Source organism: Grus americana, chromosome 6, assembly GCF_028858705.1.
Source record: "Grus americana isolate bGruAme1 chromosome 6, bGruAme1.mat, whole genome shotgun sequence".
Classification (NCBI taxonomy): domain Eukaryota; kingdom Metazoa; phylum Chordata; class Aves; order Gruiformes; family Gruidae; genus Grus; species Grus americana.
The window spans coordinates 18,469,966-18,489,343 of record NC_072857.1 but is presented as its reverse complement, the minus strand read 5'-3'; the positions used below and the strand labels follow the sequence as shown (position 1 = coordinate 18,489,343).

General features: G+C 54.3%; 1 protein-coding gene across 4 annotated transcripts in view; it reads right to left on the bottom strand.

Moving 5' to 3' along the window:
• Positions 1-614: 614 nt before the first annotated feature.
• The window catches only part of SLC4A3 (solute carrier family 4 member 3), a 35,342-nt gene continuing 16,578 nt past the window's right edge, over positions 615-19,378 (bottom strand). For 3 of the 4 annotated variants that reach the window (XM_054830525.1, XM_054830527.1, XM_054830524.1), the window contains exons 7-23: positions 18,227-18,378; positions 17,407-17,587; positions 16,713-16,848; positions 16,435-16,609; positions 15,911-16,010; positions 13,962-14,146; positions 10,638-10,851; positions 10,090-10,311; positions 9,611-9,759; positions 8,009-8,203; positions 7,355-7,561; positions 6,659-6,748; positions 4,902-5,068; positions 4,263-4,516; positions 3,778-3,947; positions 3,123-3,296; positions 615-2,345 (exon numbers count right to left, since the gene is read on the bottom strand). In XM_054830525.1, the coding sequence (XP_054686500.1) occupies positions 2,268-2,345; positions 3,123-3,296; positions 3,778-3,947; positions 4,263-4,516; positions 4,902-5,068; positions 6,659-6,748; positions 7,355-7,561; positions 8,009-8,203; positions 9,611-9,759; positions 10,090-10,311; positions 10,638-10,851; positions 13,962-14,146; positions 15,911-16,010; positions 16,435-16,609; positions 16,713-16,848; positions 17,407-17,587; positions 18,227-18,378 (2,849 nt within the window). In that variant the 3' untranslated portion in view covers positions 615-2,267. The remainder of the gene's footprint in view (positions 2,346-3,122; positions 3,297-3,777; positions 3,948-4,262; positions 4,517-4,901; positions 5,069-6,658; positions 6,749-7,354; positions 7,562-8,008; positions 8,204-9,610; positions 9,760-10,089; positions 10,312-10,637; positions 10,852-13,961; positions 14,147-15,910; positions 16,011-16,434; positions 16,610-16,712; positions 16,849-17,406; positions 17,588-18,226; positions 18,379-19,378) is intronic. The other variant, XM_054830526.1, reaches the window with a different exon arrangement.

Below are 19,378 nucleotides of genomic sequence, written 5' to 3'. Positions count from 1 at the left end.
GCCGGGCACCTGTGCTGCCTCCTCTCCCGCAGGTTCAGCAGCGCTGCCAGGACCTGGAGAGGATGCTGCGAGGCCAAGCTCTGCCTGCCTCACAGCACGCCTGGCTCAGAAGCGGGACGGCCACCATCTGTCCCATGGCAGTGACCAGCCCCAGGAGCAGCCAGCGACCCTGACCACCAGAGGTAGGACCACTGCCTACTCCCAGCAGCGACACCCAGCAGAGCACAAGTGGAGGACATCCAATGCATCACCGCGTGGGCTGTGGGCAGCCAGCAGCTCATGGGTACCTGGCTCAGCTCCTGCCTGGGAAGAAAGTGTGGAGGGAATGTGTGTTTAATGAGATGTTTCCTCTGTGCTCAGCCCATGGCCCTGGCTGCAGGCTGGGTAAGGGCACTGAGCACTGCTGAGCGCACAGGTACAGCCAGCAGCCAGCACGGTGATGGTGATGGACAGCCCACCTCTGTGCTGGTAGTGAGTGACAAGGTGACAGTCCCCACTCCAGCTGGGGTTTGCTTCATCACTGGCTGTTGCTGTGGGCAAGAAACAGTTTTGCGTTGGGGAATTTCAATCAATTTATTGCCAATTAACAAACAAAAGTGAAGAGCCAGACACAGTTCCTGTGAAGAGTTTATTGGTGTAGCTGTTTCCACTACAGTCAGAGGAGTCACAATGCACAGCGACAACAGGCCTCCTACACTACACGGGGAGGACAGGACACACATGGCCACAGACACACAGAGACACTGGTCTCTCTGCCCCGGGCCCTGCGGGGAGCTGGGCTGTGGGGCAGGAACCTGCCACGGGGGGTGGTTTCTCTCTCTAGTGGGATATTCCTGCAGCCTCCTGGGAAAGGTGTCAGACCTTCCCAGTAATGAAGCGCCCACCATCTCTTGGAGGAGCCAGGCTGATAAGTGGGAAGCGGGGCAGCAGCTTGTCCCAACTCCAATGGTGGAGCGAGCATCCCAGCCCCCTCCGCAAGGCCACTCCAGCTCTGACCATCAGGCAGAGGCTGGGGTGCCCGTCTCCTCTGGCACTACCCTCAGAGCCATGTGGGCAGCAAGAGCACTGTCAGTGGTTTCTGAGGCAGCTCTGAATGGGGGCTGCTGGCCCAGGGAGACCCCAGGAGACAGCCCTGCCAGCAAAGGTGTTCCGAGCTGCCCAGAGGTGATGGGGGCTGAGTGCTGGGCACGCTGAATGCTGCTCCTTCCCAGTAGGAGGGCACCCCTGGACATGAAAGGTCACCCTGGTATGGCGGCAGAATTGGGGCTGAGGGTTTCAGTGGCTTCCTTGCAGGGCTGCAGGGAGCCAGACTGGGGGAAGGGAGGGGACCCAAAGGACTGTTTTGTGCTCCGGCACTACATCTCTTTTAAATATGGTTTGTTCTCAGGAACGAGAACATGGGGATCAGGAACTGTGACATAGACCTGTGATGAGTTTTTACCCCTGCAACCTTTGTGGAGGTGCAGAATGGCACCTTAGTCCCTGCAAGAGGGCAAGCACCGAGGCTTTGGAATGCCTGCTTGTCCCCAGCCTCCCCTCCCCGTGTGCTTTTCCTTTGGGAAGAGGGTTGGGAAAATTGGGAGGAAGCAAACAGCCTCCCCCATGCCGAGCAAGAGCAGAAACCAGTCTTGTGGGAGAATGACTGGGCAGATGATGGTCTGGAGGACAGGGCCAGAGTGCTGGTCCCTTTTTGCCCACCTGCCAGGCTGCAGCAGCCCCATGGGCCACGGGTTGTGGCACAAGCCCAGCGTGAGCAGTCCTGGAAGGGGGCAGAGGGAGCAGAAGCAAGGCCAAGGAGGCTGCTGGCCTGGGAGGAGCCCACCGGCCATCTGCAGGCAGCATCCAGCCTATCCTTGTGACTGCTTGGTGGCACGTGGTGCTGAGATGCCCAAGCTTCATGGTAACAGAGGGGGACACAGTGGCACCAGCTGGCATGGCTCCCCTTCACCACCTGGAGACTGGACACAAGTGGCCTCCAGCAGGGATGGGGCAGACCCCTGACCCACGGGCACTCCGGACCCATGCAGCTTCAGGATGTGAGAGGCATCTCTCAGCCCACCAGGTCCAAGAGGAGAGAGACTCACAGCCTCTGCTGAGCGAGCGACGGGGCAGCAGGAGCCGGGGCTGCCTCCTGCGGGGCTATGGAACAGCCATTCGTTGGCCCAGGCAAGAGATTGCGTGACTCACAACAAGTCTCCAGTTAGTCCTTGGGAGGGGTGAGCAGGCGTGAGTGGCTTGTCCTGTGAGCGGGGAGGGCACGTCCCAGCTCACACAGGCATGTGCAGCTCGTTGTACTCATCCCGGCCGTCCTCGTCAAAGTTTGGCTCCGCATCTTCCGAGTCCAACTGGGGAGAGGCAGAGATCGGGCTCTGAAGGCCACAGCCACCCCCAGAGCAGGGTCCATCCTGGCACTGAGGGATCAGCATGCAGTGAGCCAGGCAGCTGGGCTGCGCGGGGAAGAGCAAAGCTCTTGCTCCTTCCTCTCCCAAATGGACCCTTTTTTTGCCCCTCCTGCCCGTCCATGCTTCCCCAGCCCCATGCCCTTTCCTGTAAGTGTTCTTGTCTGACAGTGCCCATCACTGGGGCTTCAGTCCAGCACAGCAGCTCCTCCCTCCTCCCCTGCTGGCAGCACCCACTGCTGGGTGCTGCTCCAGGCTGCTCTCCAACAGGAGCTCAGGATGTCGGCATCAGCGGAGGAGCTGCCAGCACCCTGGCACTGTGGTTTCACGCTCCTGTGCCAAACAGCCACAGGCCCCCGTGTGCTGCTGGGCTGTCCTTGCTGCTGTCGCAGTGGGGAAATGGGGTGTCTCTTGATGAAGCAACCACAAATGGAGAGAGGGATGGAAGAGGAAATCCTTATTCCAGGCCTCTGCGGGCAGGATCCTTTGTCTCCTTGCCCTAGGCTGCCCATCCATCCCACACCACGCTCCCAGGGCTGCAAGCTCTGAGGAAGCCATCAACCCACCTACTGCTGTTGAACAAAGAGCCCCAGAAAACAGCATGGAAAGCCAAGGCTTTGCCATCTCCCAGCCTGGGAGGATCACCCAGCCTTTCATCTGCCAGATCTCCTCAACCTCACTCCAGTGCTGCAAGCTAGACTGTGAGGACAGTTATCTGCTTACCGCTTTGAGCTCCCTGTCGTGGAAGAAGCGGGGAAGCACGAAGCGTCGCAATGGCACTGTCATGATCAGGACAAAGGGGAAGGCCAAGGATGCCACCGTAGATTTCACCACCCAGAGCAGTACGATGCAGGCCAGTTGAATGCAGGTGAAGAGATTCATTCTCCAGGTCTTCACCTAGGGAGGTAAATCCAGTCAAAGAACACATTATCCTTCCACAGAGATTAATGAAGACCCAAACTGCAAAACATAACCCTTTTGCATAGCACAGCACAGTAACACAACACTGCTGCACGCTCTACCTGCCTGTACTCTACAGCAAGGCAGAACTCTTTGCCACACCCGGCTCTGTGCCACCTAGCAGCACACCCACCTGGCAGTGCAGTGTCCCTACACCCATTCAAGTAATGCATCACCCTATAAACAAGTCTGTCCATACAATATCCTGGTAACACACTCCTCTGTGCAGCCTGTCAGCACGCTATCGTACCGTTATATCACCTCTGTGCATGGCCTGCACTACCTCTTGGCACAAACTTGCAGCCAAGGGGGGCCACCAAGCTAAAAAATCACTCTAGCAAGGCACCATCCTCCCCCCACCTGCCTCTTCTTCCTCTGCTCCTCATTACCTGGTTCCCCGCCACGTGCCTTCGCTCACCTTAACAACATAGATGTGGTCAGGGTGGTGCTTGGATGGCATGAAGATCAGGAGCAGCCGCTCGTAGAGCTGGATGCCAGTGAGCGACGTAACCCCCATGTAGAGGAAGATGCCGAAAAGCACAGCCAGTGGGATCTGCCGCAGCATGTTCCCCATCACAATGGACAGACCTGCACAGACAGAGCTCAGAGCATGGCGTGTCCCACGCCAGCCCCTCTGCAAGGCACCCCAGCCTCCATCCCTCTCCCGCCTCCTCTGTGTCTGTCCTGGGGTACAGGGAAAGAAAGCTCAAGAGGGGTCTAGGTAGCTGGAGGTTGCAGAGGACTGACCCTGAGGGACTGCCAGAGGAGAGCTGGCGTGTGTGTAGGTGGGGGCAGTCCTGCAGCGAGCAGGCAGTGTAGTGGGGAAGGGATGCCACCAGGAGGGAGATTCGAGTGGTCAGCCCTGACCTCCCCCCTCGCTCCTTGACCTGAGCAGAGGCTCACCGACGAGGGCAGCAATAAGCACTCCGGTCACACGCTGCTCCTTCACCTCCTCGATCTTGGGCTTCTCTCCTGGCGCAATGGCCTTGCTCATGACCGTCAGGGCGTTGACGTGGGTAACGGAGCGCACAGTTGCTGCAGTCAGCCACGGCAGCCCGAAGAGCGCACAAAGTCCTCCCATAGTGCCAATGAGCAGCAGGTCCAGGTGGAAGCCAGAGCCTTTCAGCAGCTTCCTCTCCTTCTTGCTCACAATCAGCCTGGGAGGAAAAAGAGCCCGGGTCGGTACCAGGCCCACCCCAGTGTCCAGGGACAGCGCTGTGACTGGGGACAATGTTCACTCCCTGGGGAGGGCACACATGGGGACAAGGAGATGGCTGAGGAGAGGGATGGTGGCTGTCAACCTCAGGTTAGAGGTTTCCTCCTGTGCTTGACAGAGGCAAGTCTCCACCACACTGTGGTGCAGGAGGGGAGCCAAGAGATGACGGGAGAACCCAAGAAGGTACAGTCCAAAATGGCCAGGATCTTGCCCCTGCTGTCCCGCTGGCATGCCAGTGCATCTCCACACCAATGCCACCAGCACCCGTCCCAGCTCCACCCACCCGGGGGATAGTGATGGTTGGTGTTGGTGGGGAAGGTACTCACGTTGTGATCTGTGTCTCCATGAAGATAAGAATGAAGACCAGGAGGGCAGGGATGGCAGAGGCAAACATCATCCACATCGGAAAGGTCCCACTGCTGCCCATGGGGTGAATGAACCATCCACGCTTGTGAGGAGATGTCACCGACAGGCCAGAGGGGACATTCAGCTTCTGGTGGTGTAGCCACAAACCCCAGCAGTTATTCATCAATACACATGTGTCCACAGCCTCACACAGGTCTAGCCTCAATCCTCCTGGTATCCCTGGTCTGAACACCTCAGATTATGAGACAGCCACACTGACCTGAGTGGGACTTTCTCGTAGATAATTCCCTTCAGTGCAAAAATTCCCATGTCGCCTAACATGAGCCTGTCTCATTTCCTCTTTCAGCTATTGGAATTCCCATGGGTTTTGTCCAAGAGACCAAGAAAATATCTTCCCTCAAGAACCTCACCCCCATGTCAGTGCTTGCATGGTTAAAATGCTGCTTGACCTCTGCTTGGACAAATCAATTGTCCAGAACTGCCCACGCTTCTCTGCGGTGGCTTTCCAGACTTCCCAAGCCTTTTCTGAGACATTTTTCCAATATTGTTTTTGCAGTGTGGACCCCAGAACTGGCCACATTCTCTGGAAATGACCTCACTCTGATCATGTTCAGAGGGAATATCATGTTTGTGCTCCCATCAGAGACCACACAAACTCCTAGCTGTACATCGTCCTGACCCTGCGTTCATCAGCATTTGAACTCTTGGCTCTGTGCTGCTCTACAGCAGTTCTTGCTATCTGCCTGCGTGAGGACTGCAGGGATAGTTTATGATTTGCATTTATGTTAATCAGCATAAGTATGAATAATATTCCTGGAATGCTTGTGCTTGAGCTAAGCTGCGTAACTAAGTACCATTTTCTCGGAAAGCTTTGTACATATGCTGAGTTAATACTGAAATGATAATGCTTTTGATATTAATCGCAGAAGTGTAGAAGGGTATGAAAAGGGTATAACAAAGTGCATGATTTTACTAACGTCTGATAAAGCCAGATTTTTCATTGAAATGTAAATGAATAAAAATGCATTTGGATGCCACTAAGCTTTGGGCTGTCTTGATAAAAACCTTGCATGCTGAACAGGAACTGCCTCTCACCTTCTCCCTGGTGTCAGTGGAAAGAAATACCAACCCCAAAAGATATATCTATGCATCTACTAAAAAAGGGGGAAAAGAAGGAAACCTGTGAGATGGGTTTGTTTGAAAACATTTAAGTTTGTACATAAACTGGGAAAGAGATCATTGTGTTTGAGATCAAGTGATCAAAATATTTACTAGTATATAGTCAAGGACAATATAAATATTTTAAGTACTAAAACCACGACTGAGTACCCCACTGAAACCACTCTATATGCCAGCCTCTTCAGTGTGAATGACCAGTTTATGTTGTGTTGATTGACTGCAGGTTTTTAGAATTAAACCCAAGGAATTAACTGCACTGAATCTCTCCGGTCCCGTAAAGCCTGCCCTACTATCAGCTGGAATATCAGAGAGATACCAGGGCACTCCAGTTCCTGCAGGTCTGGTCTCCATCTCAGTGAGACCCTTGGAGCTTCCCTTCAACGTGGGAGTGAGGACAAGGGGAGCGTCTGTTTGCTTTGCGCCGTTATGACTAAAGGGGCAGGAAACACAAACCCCCTGTTGCAGGAGAGCAGGCCACGGTGCCGCAGGGATCACTGCTGGGCTGCAGAAGGGGCTCTGAGGGTGGCGTTGCACCTACCTGCGTGTACGTGTCGGTGATGGTGTAATCCACCAGCACCATGACCAGGATGGAGATGGGGATCCCGAAGTCTCCAATGATCCGCCGAGCCTGCAGAACAAACACCCTCGCTGGCAAAGGGAACGGGACGGCTCTGGGCACCCACCCCGCTACAGGGAGCCTGCGGCAAAGCGAAGCCCCAGACGGGGCCAGGCACCGCTGCAAACCTGAGCACTGCTGATGAGCAGGGCAAGGGAACCCAGCCGGGACCCACGGCACACCCCACTGCCCAACAAACAGTTCTCCAGCCACGCTTAAGTGACTGGCTAATTGGTCCAGCTGGCCTATGCGGACGGTGCTCCAGGTATTACACAGATGACTTGCACGTACAGAGATGTCCAAAGGGAACAAGTTGTAAGCTCTCCCTCCTATATTCTAGTTTAACAGATTTTTATCCAGCCAAAGGAGGTTTCCCAAGGCCCAGAGGACTTTTTAGCAAAGCTCACTGGAGGAGGACGGTGCAGATACCATCAACGGCCAGCTCTGGTCTGCAGCCTAGGTCAGGCTACCTTCCCTTCTGCATGGTATTTGGGGGATTGCTGGTGTTTCTTTGGGGGACAGTCCAAATGCTCTGGAGAACAAAAGGGCTGTAGCAAGAAGCATTATTCGGTTGGCATGTCCCTTGGCCTTAACATCTGGGTCCCACAAATTTCTCACCTTTCCTCCTAAGAAACGGCTGTTCTTGAACTTGCGCATGAAGAAGGCAATGAAGAAGGTGCCTAGCATGAGGATGAGGGAGAGGAGAGCGGTGTTGGGCTGCATCCTGATTCCCAGTGACATCGCATCCGCAGAGAGCATGCTGGCATTCAGGCCGCTCTGCACGTTCGGTGGGTAAAACTTCAGCAGAGGATGTTCTGCAAACACCTGGGCAGGTGAGAGAAGCAGCGGGCACTGTCACTGCAAGGAGGAGCAGGGGGCACTGTCACTACTGGGGGCAGGGGGATGCGGAGGTGTCCTGCTCTGTGGAGAGGTGAGGGCGGTAGATGGTGGGCACGGACAATCCCAGCATCCGTCACCTCGCCTCGCAACCTACCCAGCTGGAGAGGGCTGGGGAGAGAAAAGTGGCCCCTCTTTAATGCCTCCTGCAGGAAGAGAAGGGGAGACAGTTGTTAGGGCTCGTCCTGCCAGCCTCTGTGGTGGCACAGGGGCCAGCTGGGCTGGGGCGTGAGAGGCCAGCAAAGAACTGCTCTGCAGAACGCCTAGGAAAGCTGTGGCTGTGCTGGCCCTGTTCCCCTGCCTCCTGTATGCTAAAGCAGCAGGTTCCTGGGGGACTAAGAGATGCGGCAGCCCATCTCCCTGGGGAAGGTTCACCTTGTACAGTTTGTAGAAGGTCTCGTAGATAAAGATGAGGGAGATGAGGAAAGCAAAGATCTCCTGGGTGAAAGGCGAGATGTAGCGCACCAAGAAGCTTCCCTCAGCTGCCACGATAATGAAGATGAAGACGATGAGCCACAAACCAATCCACACTCTGCCTGTCAGATACTCAATGCCTTGTGTCTGGCAGAACTGAAATGGAAAGGGGAAGGAGTTACTCATGGCTCCTCAGGTTGCCTCCCGCATCTCCTCCCCATTAAGATCACAGACTCTCCTGGAAAAAAGCATCCATATCTGCTTGGGCATCCAGCACAGTGAACTCAGGGCTGGAGTCACAGGTAAAATTGCAGACTTTGATTTAACACCAGCCAGCTCACACCAAGCAGGTCTTTACCGCTCCAGTCTTTGTAACAGAACCTCCTTCGCTCTCTGCTGAAGCCATCCCATGCATGATGCTCCCCACCCCACCCATGTGGAGGTGCCATTACTTGAACACAGCTCTCCACTGCTCCATGCATTCAACAGCACAAGCCTGCTCCCCGCCAAGGAGAGCCTGAGCAGCCTGCTACGTCCCACTGCATAAAGGCACGATCCCAGACAGTGTCCTGCTGTATCTGTGCGGAGAAAAGCCCCCCGGCTGTCACCACAGAACAGACTATCTCCACTGCTCATCTACAGGCAGAAACACCAACTACTTCCAGCACAAATCACATCCCTACATCCCTACCATCCTCGGTACCACTGCAGACTGTGCCCTCACACAGGGCAGAGGTACACCTTTGTACGCCATGCCTGGGCAAAGCTAAAGCAGTCAGTGAGAAGTGGGGTCACAGGAGAGCAGTGAACTTCCCGCTGTGCAATGGCATCACCAGCTCCAAAGTCCTGACACGCCAAGTTGAAAATCTAGCTGGAGGAAAAACCATGCTTTAAAAGCCCAAACATTCTAAGAGTCAGAAAAAAGGAGAAAGATTAGACCCACTGCTTGGAGGTACAGTGACACAGGGATGCTTTTAACAGGGAAGGAGTCATGCTACTTGAGAAAGAAACATGTCCATCCTGGGTGGCCAGAATATCTCCACACACACCCTTGGGCTCATCCTGAGAGGTGAGAGTAATGTACGTGGGACTTCCCAAATGGGTGGCACGCTGAACGTTGTTAGGTTCCCATACAAGGAAATCTGGACACAGGTAAAAGCTGTGAAATGGTCTTCAAAGGGAGTCCCAAGAACAAGAAAGTATTATGGACCAGTATTTTAGGATGCAGCTACAAGTGCTCATTGTGCCACGACGGGAGCGGCACAGGGCTGGGGACGATGCTGCCCTCACAGTCAGCAGGCAGAGGAGTGCTAATACCACTGTCACACCTCAAAGGGGTCAGTCCATGGGATACAGAAGCAGAAGGCAGAAGTCCCTACGGCATGACCTGCAAAGGGTCACCCAGAGCCAGGGCCAGCCCCGGCCAAGCTGAGGGCAGCCTGGCGGGACCCAAGGAGTCCACACCACCGCAGTTCCTCTGGAGAGCTGAGAAACGCCAGCTGCCCTCTCCAGCACAAGGGCAGAGCGAGTGGATGCCAAGCATGGACACTGCCTCACATGTACCTTGTAAAAAGCTTCTTCAAACACCAGCAGAGGCCCTGAGAAGCCAATGACCAGGAGCGGCTGGGCTCCAAGCAGGGAGAAGAGGATCCCTAAAACCGAGGTGGAGATTATCAGCTCGGAGACCCCCATGAGACCCTCAGTTTTCTCTCCTGGGAAAGAGAACAATGTGTGAGTGTTACAGCCCGGACACAGGCACCATCACCGCAGGCAGACAGGCTGCAGACACAGCTCCAGAGGGAGGAGGCAGGTCCCCATCCCATCAGTCAGAGGTCCCCTGCGTTGGGCAGGGAGCGCAGAGGGAGCCCAGGGAGCCGAGGCTGGAGAGGCCAAGCGGCAGGGAGGGGACAAGGCAGCAGCCGACGTGCAGTGCCACCGCTCTCCCCAAGGGAGCGGCACCGAAGCCCACCCCGGCACAGCATCACACAGACACAGCCAGTGTCCCAGCGTGCAAAGAGCAGACCAGAAAGCAGGCCCATTACCTAGGAGTCCCCCGAAGGTGATGGCAGGAGAGAGAGCAGCAAAGTAGATGAAGAGAACGGCCGCGAGACACTGGCTGTGCAAGGCGTCTCTGATGTCACTGAGGTATTTGGGGTACCTGCGCTTTATGTCCCGAACCAGACCTCCAAAAAATATCCCGGTCCGCTTCAAAGGGTCGTCCTCAGCTTCCTCCTCTTCTTCCTCAGCTTTCACTTCACACAGCTCTGGAGGTGCAGAGAGGGCAGGGCTTGAGCAGGGGAATGCAGATCTGCCCTGGGGCTGTCCCACCCCCCCATACCCATGGAGAGCTTCCTTCAGCGGCGTTAACCTGGTGGGCGCCCTGTGACTGCACATCCCACTGCCTCCAGCTGCCCCCAGCTGCCAGAGCTGCCCACAGCCACTGTCCTGCCTCCCCTCGCCCCCCTCCCCGCTGCCCGCTGCAGGAGCCAGGCCCCGCTCACCCCTCTGCCAGGCTCTGTGAGGGGAGGGCCCGCTGGGGCACGCAGGGCAATAGGCACAAACTCTTTTGCCCAAATGGGAGTGGAGAGACCTTTGGCTTCCTGGACAGCCCCCTCCTTCATGGACTTCTGCTCCCTCTCCTTCCTCTTCCTCAGCAGCAACTTCTGGAAGGTGGCAATGGATTTGAGCAAGTCTTTCCCCTCCACCTCCGACGGGGGGATGACAATGCTGCAGTCCAAGAACTCGTTGATTGCATTGAGGAGGTCTTGACGGTCATCTGCCATGTATGCAGCCTCATGGAAGTGCTGAGAGCGACAGGGAAAAGAGAGAGGAAGAATGCTCAGATTGCAACCGCACCCAGCTATCTACAGCCTGGAAACACAACACTTGCTGTGACCATACAGTAACGTCCCACTCCCTCAACCCACTACTTGTCTCACTACTGCCACTCTCTGATCCACACTCCTAAAATCCTCCTGTCCAACTATTCAATGTCACACCTAATCCCATGTCTGTCCTCCCTAGTCTATCCTTCCTTTCCAGTGACCTCCTTGCTCCTACTTTTCTCCCTCAAGCCTCACTGCACTTGCCCAGGACCATGCTCCTGCAGCATCTCTGCCAGCTGCATGCTCCACCAGACCACGGGGTGCCCCTCGTGGGACCTCTCCACCAAACAAAATTAGAGCTGTGCTTCCCAGCTAGCCTGGTGCCTCTCTTTCCCTAGGCTAGATGCTACACCTGGCCAGCCTGAGCCTCTGTTCACACCAGATCACCGTGGTTGCATCAGGCCAAGATCCTTCTCCTTACAAGCCCTGCATGCCATTGCTTGGTCCTGCAGGGCTCTTCTTTAGAGCCCAGCTCAGAGATGTACCAGAAGCCAGGCACCACAGAGGTGACAGACTTTTTCTGTCCCTGCAACTCAAAATTAGGACTCTGCAACAACAGACTGATGTCTTCCTAGTCTGGTCTTGGGTTTGTTTTGAGGGAGAAGCTGGTGGAGCCCTAAAGCACTGTGGTGGGTTGACCCTGGCTGGGAGCCAGGTGCCCACCAGAGCCGCTCTCTCACTCCCCTCATTCACTAGACAGGGGAGAAAGAGTATAACAAAAAGCTTGTGGGTCGAGATAAGGACAGGGAGAGATCATTCACTAATTATCATCATGAGCAAAACAGAGTAGAGGAATGAGAAATAAAATCAAATCTTAAAACACCTCCCCCCACCCCTCCCATCTTCCTGGGCTCGACTTCACTCCCGGCTTCAATCTCCCCCCCCTCAGCGGCACAGGGGGACGAGGAATGGGGGTTACAGTCAGTTCATCACACGGTGTTTCTTCATCCTCAGGGGGAGGACTCCTCTCATTGTTCCCCTGCTCCAGCATGGAGTCCCTCTCACGGGGTGCAGACCTTCAGGAGCAAACTGCTCCAGCGTGGGTCCCCCACGGGGTCACAAGTCCTGCCAGCAAACCTGCCCTGGCGTGGGCTCCCCTCTTCACGGGTCCACCGGTCCGGCCAGGAACTTGCTCCAGTGTGGGCTTCCCACGGGCCACAGCCTCCTTCGGGTGCCTCCACCTGCTCCGGCGTGGGGTCCTCCACGGGCTGCAGGTGGAATCTCTACACCCCCTCATCCTTCCTCCATGGGCTGCAGGGGGACAGCCTGCTTCACCATGGTCTTCACCACAGGCTGCAGGGGGATCTCTGCTCCGGCGCCTGGAGCTCCTCCTCCCCCTCCATCTGCACTGACCTTGGTGTCTGCAGAGTTTCTTACATCTTCTCACTCCTCTCTCCGGCTGCAAAAGCTCTCTCTAACTGTTTTTTTCCTTCTTAAATATGTTATCCCAGAGGCGCTGATTGGCTTGGCCTTGGCCAGCGGCAGGTCCGTCTTGGAGCCGGCTGGCATTGGCTCTGTCAGACACAGGGGAAGCTTCTAGCAGCTTCTCACAGAAGCCACCCCTGTAGCCCCCCCCGCTACCAAAACCTTGTCACGCAAACCTAACACAAGCACTGCAGATAAAGCACAAGAACCAGGACCTGAGCAAGGAGCATAAGAGACTCTTGGGAGTCTTCATGTGGGAGAGGGAGGGAAAATAGGAGTCTACAGCATGAGGGAAGCCATGCAAGGGAAACTAGGCAGAAAAGGGAAGATACTCCTGACAGCAAAGGCAAGATGACAAGGAAGGACTCCAAGGAGACCACGAGGGGACAGGACTACTGCAGATAGGCAGGGAGTTGCTGGCAAACGGGCGGAAGTGCTGCATTGCCTCTGGAACGTGACTGCAGAGAAAGGGCTGGAGGAAGATGAACAAGTGAACAGCCTGTAAAGCAGGTAGGGGACAGCTACGGTCCCTGCAGCACACAGACTCTCTGGAGCCACAGCTTCAAGCTGTAAGTGATATTGTACTCTCCTCACGGCGCCAGCCACTGTGTAACCTTGCCATGGCCAGCCCCGGCTGCAGCGGCTGGCTCCCTTCTTCCAGCAACAGAGGAGCAGAGGCTCAAATGAGTGAGATCAGCCCACAAACACAGCGCTGAAGCTGGGAATATGGCACCTCACTACTTCTAGCTCAAAACACGGTCTCAGCTGAGCCCTGTGCAGCTCCTGGGAAGGGATCTTTCAGTTGGGAGACCTCACTGTCCACAACCCACCTGCTCTGAGTGGACCTTTTAGTCCTCAGTTCAGGGAGAGCTGTGCACTGGTGGCAGGACAGGCAGGTTTGTTACTCAGTTATAGTTACATGGCACCAGCCAGGAGGACCCTGTGAACCCCTGATTCTCCTGTCCTGGATGTATGCAGCAGATGCTCAAATTGGCTTTTCTTTGCCTTTAATTCCTTACCAGGATAATGAATTTCACTTTCCAGCCATCTAGCCAGATGGGGGACTTCTAGCAGTGCACACGCTTGGCCGAAAAACCTTTCTGCCTCCTCATTTCTCCTCCTGCACGGATGTGCTCCTCTGCATGGACACCCCAGCCATGGGACTCAGCTAGAAAGCTTCATCCAGACTCCTGACCAACAATCCCCAGGCACTGCTGGATCTTCTCGTCAGTGTGGCCTGGGCCAGACATCACGGTGACAGGCACCGCTCAGCCTCCTCTCATCTCTGTTTGTGAAACATGAACTGAGCACAACTCCTCTAACCTTGGGCAGTCCTTTGCTCCTGCTTTTATGTACAGCCCTCGTCTTCACCCAGCCTAGCACCCTCTGTCCCAGTCAAGTGTCTGTCATACTCTTCCCTCTGTACGGCAGCATCCTAACATGGTCGAGCCAGGCTGATCTTAAAAATCCCAGATGCTCATGCCTGCCTGCACTACCTGGGCGTTAGCACAGCATCTCTCAGCGCTCTCATCCCGGGACTGACTTGTGTGGAGCTACCGAAGCTCCCTCACCTGCCCCAGCATTACCGCCTGTCAGCTCCTCACCTTGTCAGACATGAGGGTGGAGATTGAGCGGCCAATTTCGTGGTAGTCCATATTGGCCTGGCTCGGTCCCAGCAGCACAAAGATGAATCTGACAGGAATCGGAACCTCCAAGACAGATTCCAGGAAGACAGCCTCATTTAGTCGGACGAAGGCCATAGTTGGCTGCTCCAGGAACTGCACACAACCTACCAGGAGGCAATGTTTTGAGCAGTTAATCACTGGGGTGAGCTGTACTGGGCTGCCTTTAACAGTGGAAACAGGGATTTTCGGGATTCCCACGAGCCCCGCAGTCCCGTACTTGTCCCCAGACCACTAACACGGCATTGAGCTTCATGCTGAGGACTGCTCCAAGTCCTCTGTTCACTGATTGTTCCCAAGCAGTGCTACTTTCTTTAGCTCTCCCAGTTAGCCTGTTCTTAATCTCTTACGCACGGGCTCTACTGACACTATAAGGGGCTAATTTTGAATCAGAATATTGTTTTCCACTTAGCCAGGGCCTTATGGAAGGAAGTCTCTTACATGTTACTTTTATCAAACTTCTAATCTCATCAAAGAATGAAATCAGGTTTGCTTGACATGACCTATTTCCCATAAACCTCACTGCTTGGCAATAATTACATTCTTATCCTTTAGCTCTTTATTAATTGAATCCCATATTAGCTCTGCCATTATTTTGGCTGGGAAGGACGTTAGGTTAAACAACCTATAGGTACTGAATCACTGTCCTCTCCTTCTTGAGCACTGATGCTATGAGCTTTCTTCTGTTTTTCTCGTATGTTCCCTGTATTCCTAGACTTTTTTTTTTTCAGATGAAAACAAGCCAGTTCTCTAAACACTCATAAGTGCAAACTGCACAGTTTGTTTTACAATGTCCGCATCTCATCAATGCTTGGCAGCCTCCTCAATTCCTAACAGATTGGGAAGTATTCATGCATCCTCCGGCACACCAGCCGCTTCCTTCCCATACTGAACACAAGTGTTTATTGAACACTTGTATTCCTCTGGCATTATTACTGATCTTTCTGCCATCTGCATCCAGCAAAGAGCTGTGTTCTGTGTTAGACTGGCAAAGCTGGGCCATCCGAGTGGCCAAGCGAATCCCAGGACACGGCCTTACCTTAGAAATGGCCAGCGTTAAGTTATCCAAGTATTCAAAGTGCATTTATGAAGCTGATTTGGCCTCATCGTGATTAAGCATCAGCTTGGTTGAGCTGCCAAGCCTCTTTGCCCGAGCTTTTCATCTACTGGATAGGCAATGACATTTACTTTGCTTGTAGTGTAGCTACATTTGCCAAGCAAAGTGCTGAGAAGGACCACTCCTGTGGTCAGAAGGCACCAAGCCCACTGATGCTTGAACCTGCCTGCCCATTTTCCTGCACAGAGAAATATCTACTGGCAGCGCTATGGCCGATACCCGAGACCTTGCCACCAGCAAGGTCCTGCTCCATAAACTCAAAGCCTCTTGGCACACACAGCCGGAAATCAATACTGGCCAGGACAGGGCCCAGCTGCTGGCAAGGTGTGAAAAGACCGGGCGGAGGGCAGTGATGGTCAGAGGACAGCACGAGGCCCATTAGCAGTCAGTGCCTGGCCATCGGTCCCTCGGGCACCACTGACCCACTTCTCAGCTGCAAAATGGGATGTTTTGGTGAGCCTGGTGGGACTTTCTCCTCTAAGCTGGGCCCCAGCTCCCAGCATCTATCAACCTCTTCACATGCAGTACTTCTTAATTTAAGAAAATAACTACCCCAGCACTCCTTAAGTTTACTACAGACAGACAAAATGTGTGCCATCACCAAAGGAGAGAGAGTACGATGCTCCCTCCCCAGTTGGACTTTGGGAACATGTAAAAGATGTCCAAATACCCCTCAGGAGGGAGGGCACAGACAGCTGGGTCAGACCAGGATGTCTTTTGGCCCTGGGATTCTCCACATGCCACCTCTTCTTACCCACAAGAACCACCGTGGCCTCTGCATCTTCAGGGATCTTCTCCATCAGCTTCAGGTATTTACGGTGGCCCTCAGAGTTGTGGAGATGCAGGTTTTTCTGCTGGGGAAGAATACAAACAAGGAAGGACGGAGACCCCATGCCTCGGTCTCCCTACACAGCCTTGCACCCCACTGGCATATCCGCAGCCCGGCTTGACTCGGCTGCACACCCACCACCCTGCTTCACGGGCAAGGCAACCTCACAGCAAATGACCACCCTGCAAGCCCCAGGACCACTGCTGCCATTTCATGCTCAAGCAGACATTTGCATACAATGTGAGGCTAAAATTAGGTCCTGAAATCATAACGCAGCGACCTGATTTCCAGTGCTCCAAGTGATCCAGGGGAGCTCAGCCCTTGCAAGTATAAGGCCCCCCATGAAGGGTCCCAGAGGGGGGCATCAAGGGCTGCTGCTGGCTGACAGCTGTCCCCAGGGTGTGGAAAAAAGAATCGGCAATTGCCCATGTCACCCATGTCACCCTCACCTCCTTGCACTCGGTCTCATTGGCCTTGGGGTCAGCCATCTCAATGCGCTCTTCCCCCATGAGGGGCACACATGTGTCGGTGGTGTGGTTGTGGTGGTGGTTCCCCACGATGGAGTTCATGCTGGAGCTGGAGTGGTTCCTCGGGAAGAAGCCCTCTTTCTCATCATTGGGGTGGCTGAGGGGGAGAGTGGTGGCCATGAGGGGACCCACCTCCCTTGCCACTCAGGGCTTGCAGGTAACCCCCGAGCCCTGGCAGTCCTCAGCCACGCGTCACCCACCTGTGCTTCAGCAGCAGGGCGCGCAGCACGTTGGCTCGGTCTTCTGCTCTGATCTGGTCAGAGATGATCATGGTCTCCACCATGAGGTGAGCAATGCCGGGCAGAGTGGTCTGCTCCAGGTCAAGGAGGACGGCACCTGCCAGCAGGAGGGGAAGAGCCCTGCTCCTAGTGTGCAGCACTCCCCGCCGCACGCACGCTCTGGGGACACAGCCGTCCCACAGGAGCCAGGAGTAAGGCTTTGTTTGGGGTACAGATTGTCTCAGCTGAGAAATGCCCCAAGTCCAGGTGGCCCATGTCCTCTGTTAAACCCTTGTCCCAAGAGAACCCAAAAGCTCCAAGATACACTAGTAGCTCTGGTACCTCCCTCTAGTTTTGGTCTCCCACCCTGACTGAACTTGCCCTCTCACACCAAAGATGGGTCAAAGACCTGCTGGCCCAAGCATAGCTGGGTGTCACAGCTGTCACGTGCCTGAGAGCAGCAAAGCAGAGCAAGGAACCAAGACAGGCACCCATGGGCTAATGCAAACCCTGGCAAACAAGCTGCAGGACGGTCTGTCTCTGCAGACCCTACATGGAGCCTGGACACGGACACTGTTGGAGTGTCTCCAGTGAGGGGCCAAACAGTGACAGAAGCTGTCCAGCAAAACCTTTCCCAGAGCAAGATACAAACCCTGGCCCACGGTTCCTGACTCACCGTGGGCAATCGTCTTCCTGAGCTCCAACAGGCTGCGGAAGGACAGTGAAGCCACATGGGGTTTTCCCCACCTTGCTGTGTCCTCCTCCACATCCTCCTCAAACTTGATCCAGCGGGCTGTCTCCCTCCAGTGCATCTCCTGGTTCTTATCCACCACCAGCTCGTTCAGCTCCACAAACACCTAGGGCAAATTACAGTGAGGACATGGGACTTCCCCTGATGCACACAGGTCTATCAAAAATACATGGAAAGCCTCACATTTGTTCTCAAGGTACCACTTGGTCTAAAGCACTGCTTGAGCAAACTTGCCTTAGTTAATCAGAGGTTTGGTGAACAGAAGCAGCCAGGACAAATATCACCGGCAGCCTGGCAGGAGCTTCCATCAGCACATGGAGCACCAGAAAGCTCCAAGTCAGATGGCATGGGCAGAGGAGACAGAATGATGCAACGCTGCACGCTTCTACCAAACTGGGATAACTTTGTCCTCTGACTGCTTCTTGGTTTTCCCCAAAATTTCCCACACTTACCAGAGATGGTGACGTTATTGTGCTGCCAACTTCCACAACAGCACTAACATTTCTGTGACCTTTTAACGTCTTTCCTAAGGTCGAAGCTTTGTGATTTCAGAGAAACCTCTGCTTTTATTGAAAAAAAGTGTACTTTCAGCCCTCAAGATAATGGATAAAGGCTTGAAATTTCACCCCCAAGGTCATGTAAAGAATTAATTATATTAAAACCACATTTATCACTTTATAAAGTGCCCGTTTCTAGTCCTGATTTATGGTTTCTGAACAAGTGTGGGAGGACAGCACATGGATACCTCATGGGGCTTTCTATCCAACTTCTTCTTCTTCTTCTTTTTCTTTACAGACGGAGTTGGTGCTAATTTTTTGCTTGTCCTGGTGATCTGACTCCGAGATGGTTTTTTCATCAGATGCCTCCTCACACCAGGGTTGTCTTCAAAACGGTGGCCTGAAGGCATGGGAGAGGAAAAAAGACCACCAGTGTGTCTAGTGGAAACACACCGTCTGGTAGGGAAACACATCCAAGCCCACTCTTCTCTCATTAGCTTATGCTAGCAAAGCCCTGGCAGCTGGAGCACTCACCATCATCCTCCAGACCTTTGAAGATCCTTCCTGCCTCATCTGCCTACTTTCAGCTCTTCCAGATATCTGACAGCTAATTCCTTCAAGAAGAAGGCTTCCTCCCAGGCTGTGCATACACTGGAGCATCATTGCAAAAGCTTTTATTCATGGGACATAAATGAGGCATGAACCCTTCCCATACTCCCTCAACGAAAAGCAACCTGAAGCCTTGTCTGCACAGCTCTGCACCCAGACAGCACAGGCAGGCACCTGGCTGGGGCTCGTTTCTCCCACTGGAGGAAGGCCTGGTGCTCAGCAAGCATAAAGGGCAGTGAAGGGGAAGGATATTTAGCTGCTGGTCTGGAAGACACATGGAAATATCAATGGCTGTTTTATTTAATTGTGCGATGAGACTGTAGGATAACAGTGCAGACTGGTGCTGGCATGGAGGCTGGGCAGTTAACTCCAGCCATCGCTGTTTCTAGAGGATCCGCAGTGCCGCTGTAATGCCCTCTGAAAGGTCTGCGTTATGGAGTTTGGCTGGCTGAATCAAAGCCTCCTGAAACCTCTAGAGAGGCTGTTGATGCTTCATTACAGACCCACCACCAAGCTACCAGTGCTGTTGGCTAACCAGTGCCCACCAAAACCTGGCCACAACTGTGCCAGCCCCATTTGCAATCCAGAGAAACAGCACCTGGTCAGCAGCCTGCCAAGGAGAGTAGATTCTCTGGACACTGCCCAGAGACAGCAAGCATATTTTCCTCAGCACAGACATCCACGGGGATGGCCTCAGAGCCCTGCTCCAGGATGGGCAGGCTCCCCCAGGTAGATCATGGAGTCAGGGGTCTTAGCTTTGGTCCATCAAGGCTTGCTGGCCTTGCTTGTGA